The sequence below is a fragment of the Peromyscus leucopus genome, chromosome 8b (genome assembly GCF_004664715.2).
Source record: "Peromyscus leucopus breed LL Stock chromosome 8b, UCI_PerLeu_2.1, whole genome shotgun sequence".
Taxonomy (NCBI): Eukaryota; Metazoa; Chordata; class Mammalia; order Rodentia; family Cricetidae; genus Peromyscus; species Peromyscus leucopus.
The window spans coordinates 94,406,927-94,416,962 of record NC_051086.1 but is presented as its reverse complement, the minus strand read 5'-3'; the positions used below and the strand labels follow the sequence as shown (position 1 = coordinate 94,416,962).

The 10,036-nt window shown below is 49.3% G+C and overlaps 1 protein-coding gene across 1 annotated transcript; it reads left to right on the top strand.

Moving 5' to 3' along the window:
* The first annotated feature begins 3,369 nt into the window (after positions 1-3,369).
* On the top strand, positions 3,370-6,628 carry Rpl19 (ribosomal protein L19). The gene is made up of 6 exons (XM_028889552.2): positions 3,370-3,475; positions 4,276-4,382; positions 4,874-4,996; positions 5,599-5,719; positions 6,050-6,160; positions 6,417-6,628. The coding sequence occupies exons 1-6, from the start codon at positions 3,471-3,473 to the stop codon at positions 6,538-6,540; spliced, it is 591 nt and encodes a 196-aa protein (XP_028745385.1). The 5' UTR covers positions 3,370-3,470; the 3' UTR covers positions 6,541-6,628.
* Positions 6,629-10,036: the final 3,408 nt, after the last annotated feature.

Genomic DNA, 10,036 nt, shown 5'->3' with positions numbered 1-10,036 from the left:
AAATAGAAGGAAGTACCAAGATGAGAGAAGAAAGACTATTCAAAATCAGATGCCATGACAGTTGACCTAGGATTGTCCTTCCTCTATCCTTGACTGGGAAACACATTCCCAGGCCTCTGGGGAGGAGTGGGATCCTAGCAACTCCATGCTAATCGCGCTCAGGCTCTTTGTGGTCATGGGGTGTAGCATGCATTTAGTCCCGCACTGGGGAGGCAGAGGCAGGAGGATTTCTTCGAGTCTGATCGAGGCCAGCCTGGTCTACATAGTGAGCTCCAGGACAGCCAGGACTACATAGAGACTCTGTCTCAAACAAACAAGTCATTTTTCCATGCTTCAGGTTCCTTCCTATAAACGGTGTTGCTGGTACTATGGCGCCTTTGCCTCCTGGAATTATTGGCAAGATGAGAGAATGAAAAGAAGTCTGGAAGCTGGGTGTGATGTGTACAGTAGCAATGTCAGTACTCATCACGAGGCGCGATGATCTGGGACAGAGGCCAGCCTCAACCACATACTGAGTTTGAGGCCAGCCTCAGCTACACAGAGAGACTGGTTACAAAGCATCAATGAATAAACAAAAATGCCCCACGATGAAAAAAGACGCTGAGGTTCTGGAGGTGCTGTGAGGAGCAGTGTAGGGGTGGTTCCTGGCGAGAGGACTGTTTCCTCCCTTCTCCACCCTGTTCTTTGCTCCACAGAGAGCGGAGAGTTGAGAGGCCAAATGAAGCCTTATCAAGGTGAAATGCTCCTAAAATGAAGACAGCTTCCTGTGTTCTGTTTGATGGGCGACCGTGGGCTTTTTGGACTCGTCCTCACTCTGGATTCTGATAAGCGAATGCTCATTCTCTGGTCACATCATCTTGTGATAAGGACTGTGAGCAGTGATGAAACTTTGTACCCTTCCACGAACATCTCCAACACTGGCAGGGTTCCCAGCTGCACACAGAGGACAAGCGAGCCTGCCATGAGAGGGAAGCATGGACTTCCCCAGCTAGACATCATGGCGGAGGCCTTTAATCCCAGCACTTAGGAGGCAGAGGCAGGCAGATCTCTGTGAGTACTAGGCCAGTCTGGTCTATACAGGAAGTTCAGGCCAGGTAAGGGCTACAGACTCTGTCTCAAAAAGCAGCAGCGGAAAAAGAAGAGGGGGAGGAAGATGAGGAGGAGGAGGGAAAAGAAAGACCTCTGTTCTGCCTCTATTAATTACTTAAGTTGTAAAATGAAGTGGGGTTTTTTGTTTGTTTTATTTATTTGATTGATTGTTTTGAGCCATGTAGCCATGTCTGGCCTTGAACTCGCTCTGTAGACCAGGCTGGCCTTGAACTCACAGAGCTCTGCCTTGCATCTGCCTCTCAAATGCTGGAATTGAAGGCATGCATCACGACCAAAATGAAGATTTTTTAAAAGTTGCATTTTTGTGAGGTAGTACATAAATACGGTCCCTCTCCTTCCCCTACCTTTCTTTTTAAACTCTCAGCTCTTTTAACTGCCTAGCTGGGCAGTGGTGGTGCACAATTTTAATCCCAGCACTCAAGAGACAGAGGCAAGTGGATCTTCATGAGTTCAAGGCCAGCCTGGTCTGCAGAGTGAGTTCCAGGACAGCCAGAACTACACAGAGAAGCCCTGTCTCGAAAAAGGAAAAAAAAAAAAGAAAGAAAGAAAGAAAGAAAGAAAAACAAGAGAGCACAGACCTGTACCTGCAATTCTAGCACTTGAGAGAAGGTAGTAGGCCATCCTGGACTGCATAACAGGACCTTGTCTCAAAACAAGGAGAAAAAAGAGAAAGGCTCCTGAGCCAAGTAAGAATGAGGGCCAGAACTCTGATCTAGAACTTTTTTTTTTTTTTTTTTTTTTTTTTTTTTTTTGGTTTTTCGAGACAGGGTTTCTCTGTGTAGCTTTGCGCCTTTCCTGCAACTTGCTTTGGAGACCAGGCTGGCCTCGAACTCACAGAGATCTGCCTGCCTCTGCCTCCCGAGTGCTGGGACTAGAGGCATGCACCACCACCGCCCGGCCTTCTGTTTGTTTTTTGTTTTTGAGACAAGATCTCTCTGTTATGTATTCTGGTTGTCCTGGAACTCTATACAGGCTGGCCTCGAACTCACAGAGATCTGCCTGCCTCTGCCTCCCGTGTGCTGGGATTAAAGGTGTACACTACCACACCTGGCTCCTGATCTTAGACTTTTTAAAAAAGAGGTTTATTTTTATTTATGTGTATGTGTTTATGTGCATGCATGCCTAACGTGTATGGGTGCAAGAGGTGGTTAGAAGATAGCAAGAGATCCCAAGGAACTGGAGTAACAGGCAGTTGTGAACCACCAGATATGGGTGTTGGAAACCCAACTATATTTCTCTGGTGGAGCAGCGAGTACTCAATCCTGGCCATCTCAGCATTTTTTTTTTTTTTTTTTTTTTTTTTCAGTCAGGATTTCTAGGCTGGCCTTGAACTCCATATCGAGCTGAGGATGACCTTCAACTTGTGATCCTCCTGCCTCGCCAGTACTGGAAGATCAGGTGTGTACCACCATGCTTGACCAGATTTTTTTTTTTTTAAAGGCAGGGTCTCATTCTGTAGCTCAAACTGCACGGGATCCTTAAATTTGGCTATCTTGCTACCTCGATCTCATCTCCTGACTGCTAGAATTAAGGGAGGGAGCGGACTGCTCTGCTCCAGATCTCCAGATGTTTTAATTCTTGAACCCTAGAACATTCTCCTCGGGTTATCGCTCAGGGGTATCCAAAGCCGTTGGACTTTTTGGTTTAGACCATTCATTTACTCATGTGCTTGCTACCGTGAGCCAAACATTGGTTCCGCTTGCTCGTGCTAATGCCTTCCTTTGTAAAAGCAGATGCATATGATTTTCACAAGTGGATGACAGAAATATTAGGATTAGGTTCAATCCACGATGGAGGCTGCACCCAGAGATTAGGGATTTGCAGTGGCACCGGGATAAACCTCTTGGTGGTTTAGCTCGCATACCAGTTCTTACTCTATGAGGGCGAATGCGAGGCTGCGTTTGCTTGCTTTCTGCCGTTATTACTCTCTAACGCTTCGTTCGCTAATTTCCCCCCAGCTAAAATAACAACCTTCCCTTGATGACCGGCCCTCCGTGAGGACTAGGCCAAACCTTCCTCACTCCGCCTGCGCGACTCAGCGTGACTTCCGGCCACCCAAATACCCACGTGATCAAATGCCCTCACTGCGCATGCCTGCCGCGAGGTTGGACTGAACCACTTTGCCCGACGGAAGGGGGTATACCGTCTGTGTTTTAACGTCTAAAACCGATTCTCGACCTTAAGCATCCATGATCACAAATTTTTAGGAAGGACGCGAGTGAGCCTGAGACGGGAGAAGGTGAGAGAGCCGAGCGGAAAGGCAGACGAACGTGGAGCGGGGCTTGGGCTCTCCCCTTCGCAGATAATGGGAGGAGCCGGCGACCAGCAAGCTCTTTCCTTTCGCCGCTGCGTCCGCAGCCATGAGGTGAGCGCGCGCGGCTCTCGGTTCTCGGCCCATGGCGCCGGCGGGGCTTGGCGGGGATCAGGGCCGCGACCCGGGCTGGCAGAGAGGAGAGGGAGGGAGGCAGGCGCGCTGCGGCCGCGGCGGGAGCGCGGGGAGGGCGCGAGCTCGCGCGGCCCGGGCCCGGGGAGGGTGGGGTGCGGGGCGCCGAGGCCTCCCGGCTCGCGTCGCGGGCCACCACGCGGGTAGAGCGGCGGCAGCCGGGCATGAGTGGCTCCCTGGCGCCCCTGGCCATGTGACGTGGGACAAGTCTCGGGCAAGCCCAGGCCTCCGTCTGCCGAGGGTGAGGCGCCGGGCTGGCTTGCACTCGGACAGCTGTAGCAAACTGCAAGGACTGCTGGGCGGCATTCGTTACCGTGACAAAGAGCACAGAAGGCCGAGGGCCGCGCCTGTCCTGAGTCAACAGTCACAGGCCTGATCCTTAACACTAAACTCCGAACTACATCCAAATACTTGAAAAGGCTTAAGGCCCCTCTTAGACCCCCTAATGGCTAAGGACTTAAGTTTTCTACATCTGCATGCACTGCCCACAGCTTCAACAGTGATCTTGATTTGGAAATGGTTAGCAGGGAACACGAAGGGATGGCGAAAATCTTGGGACTGAGAAGTGTCTTCAGCCTTAACAGTAACGATGTGTAGATATTAGTGCGTGTTTTGTCCACTTTCTAAAACAATATTAAGACTTTGGAGAGAAGATTTTGCCTTGAGTGTTATTGTCCAGAAGTGGCTTCCAGGGCCTCATATCGCTTTCTGTGTTTCCCTAGTATGCTCAGGCTGCAGAAGAGGCTTGCCTCTAGCGTCCTCCGATGTGGTAAGAAGAAGGTCTGGTTGGACCCCAATGAGACCAATGAAATCGCCAATGCCAACTCCCGTGAGTATGGTCCTTTACCCTCACCTCCTAAGAAAGCTCACGGTCTAGGGGAGCTAGCTGTAAAACGGGGTTAAAAAAAAAAACAAAACCAAAAAACAGATCCTTTTATTGGCATTTGCCTGAGAAAGGAAATTACTGCGACCATCCAGTGTTACATTAATGAACTGTGCACAGTGAATACTTTATGGAGGTTGTGAGAAGAGACTTGAGGACTAGAAGGATGTTGGATGAAGCTTCAAGACATGAGCAGAGGTTTGTTAGTATATTGTTTTCATGGCAAATGAGTAGATGGCAGATGGCTTCAAGTCATCCTGTGTTACAGCCGCATTTTGGGTACACTATGCTGTGAATATTTACAAGGTAGAAATGCTTTATGACAAGTTCACCACGATTTCAGCTCCTTTGAGAATGTTGGATCAAAGATATAAGCAATGTCTCTGAGTTTGTGGCTAGGCCTTTGCTAACTAAATAGGTGCCTTTTGCTTTCTCAGGTCAGCAGATCCGGAAGCTGATCAAGGATGGGCTGATCATCCGGAAGCCTGTGACCGTCCATTCCCGGGCACGATGCCGGAAAAACACCTTGGCTCGACGGAAGGGCAGGCATATGGGCATAGGTGAGGCTGGTCTTCCCTTTTCCCCACTCTTAAATGGTGGATACAGAGATCTAGTTTAGTGGTAGAGCAGTTGCCTAACACGCTTAAGGGCCTGGGTTCAGTTCCAGTCCTTGTCAAAGACTCTTGAGGTCTGCACAAACACTGGTGATCTTTTTCTCGTCTCATGTGCCATTATTTTACTGCTTTACATTACTTTTTTTTTCTCTTGTGGATACATGGATACAAGTTGGCACTGGGTTGTGTTTATTCTTGAGAAAGATGTTAATATTATTAAGTCTGTATATTATACTGGATGTTCTAAACCTGGGGGGTGGAGAGGTGGCTCAGAAATTGGCGCCGCTTACTGCACGTGCAGAGGATTCGAGGTTTGGTTCCTAGCACTCACCAGGTGACTCACAGACGCCTGGACATAGATGTGCATGTCTCATTGTTTGGGAAAAACACTTTCTAGGGCCCTTGTCACACTGCATCCAAAGCCACCATGTCATACTACCTTTCTTCCTGTCATAGCCACATGCTTATAGGATAAGAGAACAATAATTTCCTTGTATCTAGTAACCGACTTAAAACAAGTCCTTGAAGCTTACATAATTCTCGCACAGGGAAGCGGAAGGGTACTGCCAACGCTCGGATGCCTGAGAAGGTAACCTGGATGAGAAGGATGCGGATCCTGCGCCGACTTCTCAGGAGATACCGTGAATCCAAGAAGATTGACCGCCATATGTAAGCCTACCCTCTGCCACTTTGGGCTTTGTCTTTTCATAGATCTCTGTCTCACTGCCTTTGAGTAGAGAATCCTGCCAAGGGAGTAGTCTGATTCTAGGAGGGTTGTTTTCTTCTTGGTTTCCCCTGTGCCATCAGAGTAGCCCAGAAATTGAATTTACCAGGCAGCTTCTATGTAGGAACTGCCCAAGGAGTCTGGCTTTGGGAACAGTAGTCCCTGTAGTAATGGGAAGGAAACTGAACAGGCTTAGTGACCTGGGGAGAGGAAGAGCCCACAGTACCAGCCCCCGGTCCCATAGCTAACCAGAGCTGTGTTCCTTGACCCTGCAGGTATCACAGCCTGTATCTGAAGGTCAAGGGGAATGTCTTCAAAAACAAGCGGATTCTCATGGAACACATCCACAAGCTGAAGGCAGACAAGGCCCGCAAGAAGCTCCTGGCGTAAGTGTCTTTTAGAGTTCCCCTAGGGGCAGCGCTGGCCTTGATTGTAACAGTACTGAAAAAGGACCTGGTGCTGCTTGATGCGTTAGGAGCACAGCTGTCGACTAGAGAGGTTCCTGCTCCTTGCCCCGCACATTGCCAGAGCTGCCCTTCCTCGGGGTGACAAGCTCTGGGGGTGTGGAGGTCTGGGGGTGTGCTTCTGTCTCCTTAGCTGCTCGCCTGTCCCCAGACTGACCATCATTTTTCTTCCTTCTAGTGACCAGGCTGAGGCTCGCAGGTCTAAGACCAAGGAAGCCCGAAAGCGCCGGGAGGAGCGTCTCCAGGCCAAGAAGGAGGAGATCATCAAGACGCTGTCCAAGGAGGAAGAGACCAAGAAATAAAGCTTCCCTCGTGTCTGTACATAGTGGGCCGCCTGTGGCCTAGGTGGATCAGTCATTAAAATAAAACAAGCCCTTGTCTGTTGCCCTCTTTTTCTAGCGATTTGGCTGCTGCGTCTTTAATGATTCGAGGTCCCCGGCTGGCCACATGAGCCCGGGGTGTCAGCCATTTCTTTAAGTCTAGTACACCATTCCGGGGTCGGGGGGTGATTTTAACCTTGTTTTTGGAGGGTGTGGGCCAACTTAGAAGGAGTATGAGGAATAGTTTCTACCCTTGCCTCAAAATACTTTATTTCAGAACTGCCCCTTAAGGACTTGTGATTTGATGCTTGTGGTTCTTGCTCTTGACCATGAGTTAAAGAAGTTCAAGGCCAGCCTGGCCTCTAGCTTAGAGCCAAGTAGAAGCTGTCTCAAGCATGCCCACTTGTCAGAAGGGGGGCAGGGTTATATGGCTTACGGGGTGAGGCCCTGCCACCCCCTCCAAGGCGGTGAGTGGGGAAATAGGCTGGAGATGACTTAGTGGGTAATGGTACTTGATGCCAGTCCTGAGTATAAGGTGGAAAAGCCGGAAACCATTGTATACAGCAGCTCAGAAGTAGCAGTTAGGAGTTGGTTTCAGGTGTTAGGGGACTATGAGCTCACCTGTCTAATCACAGGCTTCCATTCTCCAGAGTGGCTGAGACTTGGGCATGTGTCAAGTAGTAGCCTGGCCAGAGGGTCCTAGTCACAATAGCGGTATGCCTGTGTTCACTCAACTGCTTGAAACCTGCCCAGGGCCTCAGAACAGGCCAGTGTGAGGTGCTTAATTTAAGTCTATTTAAATGTGGGTCTGTTCTTAAACAGGAAGTGGCATTTATTTTCCCACTTAGTGTAGTAGTGGCTGCCAGTAGGGTTTTCAATAATCGCTGTGACCCAAGTACCACTTTACATGGATTTACATTGATTCTTTAATCTTCGCAATATAATGAAGTAGGGTCAGCCGCCTCCTCCATCTTGCAGATGAGAGGTGAGAGACTTCAGCCTGTACTGATGAGTGACGTCAACCGGAGCTTGGTACCACAGGCCATGGCAGCTGAGCCTGATTGCCAGGGCTTGGCTTCCAAACCTTAGAAGAAAAGCAATGGGGTGGGATTGAGTAGCAAAAGGGTTATGGAGGCACCAGTGTGGTTTGAGAAGGATGTCCAGTGGTAGGTCCGGGAGAGCTCTGAGTCATGCTGGGAAACGGGCTGTCCATTTCTAGGGTGGCTGCTCGGCAGCAGAGCCTTTCATGGAAACTACGGGTGACAGTGAAGAGAAGACACTGGGACCGTTAGACCATACACCTTGACCTCAGTTCTGAGCAGGGGAGGGGATGGTGGACCCCACCATGCGCAGGGCTTGGCACAAAGGGACGCTGACTTCTGGGCTCAGGTCCATGGTAGCAAGCTGCAATTGCTACCTTGGGCTCTAGCTTTAACTTTCCAAGGCCTGGAAGTGGGGTGGCTTTGACCAAGCTCAGCTGAGCACGGACACATCATTTCCGGCCCAACTCAGGGAGAAGGTGTTGGAGACACCCCATGCCAACCACTCCGAGGTAGAGACAATCGCCAGAGGGGAGGCGAACATAAAACATACCTGTGCCCTGAGCCCTCTCCATAGGCACTAGTTCCATTCCAGGCCAGAAGGTGGTGCTGTCCACTCACTGGTGGCTGCGGTATGTGTAGGCTCAGGCCTCACTGGGGCTTTCTGTTGATTGGTTGACATTGGGTTGTTTGGAAAGGTTATGATGGTTGGTTTTAACGTCCACCTGCCACAAATTAGGGTCTACCGAGTAGGGAGCCTCAACCGAAGAATTCTAATGGCCTTAATAGATGTTAGGAAGACGCACCCCAAATTTGGTTGGCACCTTCTAGAAATGACTCAGATAAAAAAGGGTCACAGCAGAAGGGAGGTTAGTCTCCTTTCCCCTGCTTGGTCTTCCCTCGTCACCAAGTTAACCCACCCTCTACTGTTGCTGCCCTCGCTGACACCAGAACCAGTGTTCTCAGGCTTCCATCGTTGACTAAGGACCAGTGGCTCTCTAAGAACCTTCCAGGTTTTCAGTGCTGAATTGGGACTGCTGAGGTGGCAACCGGTCAGTAAGCAGCATTTCCCCACGGTCTCTGCCTCTGTGCCTACCTCCAGGTTTCTGCCTTGAGTTACTCCCTGGCCTCCCTTGGTGACGGGCTGTCATCTGTAAGCTGAACAGACTCTTTCCGCCCCCTGGTCTTTGGTCACTACATCACAGCAACAGAGCTGCTGACTGAGCGGAGGTGGGTCCAGGAGTCCACCTCCCAGGAAAGCCTGTTCCACTGTTGGGTTCATTCATGACAGACGATGTCTCTGCTCCTGAGCGACACTCCACCCCTGTGTCATTTCTTCCTGAACGTCACCCAGGCCTAGAAGGTACATCCCATGAGCTATGACAACCTTTACAGGAAAATACACGGAGGGAGTCTAATTTTCAGGGAGCCTCAATCATTAAGAACTCCTAAATAACCATTGAATCCATCCCAGGTCCTGGAAATCCAATCTATTTAGCACTGGGGGTATAGCGCTGCGGTACGGTGTGTACTTAGCATACACTCCACCTCCACCCACTCAGCCCCTAAAGATATGACCTTTCATTCAAGAGTATAAGACTTGGGTGCTGGAGAGATGCTTGGCAGTTTAGAATGTTTGCTGCTCTTCCAGAGGGTGCGAGTTCAATTCCCAGAGCCCACATTGGACAGCTCACAGCCACCTGTAACTCCAGCTCCAGTGCTTCTGATGCCCACATACATGGGCATGCACACACATGTAAGAGAAACAAAGAGGGAGAGAGACAGAGAAAGAAATACATTAAAAAAATCTTTTAAAAGTTTGTGACAATCATCAACTAAAGAATGGATTTAAAAAAATGTGGTATGCCGGGCGGTGGTGGCACATGCTTTTAATCCCAGCACTGGGGAGGCAGAGCCAGGCAGATCTCTGTGAGTTCAAGGCCAGCCTGGTCTACAGAGGGAGATCCAGGACAGCTACCAAAACTACACAGAGAAACCCTGTCTCAAAAAAAAAAAAAAAAAAAAAAAAAAGAAAGAAAGAAAGAAAGAAAAAGAAAGAAAGAAAAGAAAAAAGAAATGTGGTATATATACACAATGGAGTACTACTCAGCAGCAAGAAAAACATGAAATTTGCAGGCAAATGGATGCAACTAGAAAATATCCTGAGTGAGGTAACCCAGACTCAGAAGGACAAACATGGTATGTACTCACTCATAAGTGGATACTAGATATAAAGCAAAGGACAATCAGACTGCAACCCACAGAACCAGGGAGGCTACCTAGCAGGGGGGACCCTAGGATGACTGTGGCTTATATTAAGTTTTGGTTTTGACCAATAACTGGGCAAACTTTAGTGAAACATTCCACTATTAGAATAAGAATTTGTACCGTATCAAGCTGATGAAAGGATATGCTGGCCGTACTTTCAGGAGGGGAGG

Excerpts from the sequence above, each read along its gene's own strand:
- Rpl19 (XM_028889552.2), top strand. Across the intron at positions 4,997-5,598 it reads GGGCAGGCATATGGGCATAG|GGAAGCGGAAGGGTACTGCC; the intron begins GTGAGGCTGGTC and ends ATTCTCGCACAG. Across the intron at positions 5,720-6,049 it reads AAGAAGATTGACCGCCATAT|GTATCACAGCCTGTATCTGA; the intron begins GTAAGCCTACCC and ends TTGACCCTGCAG.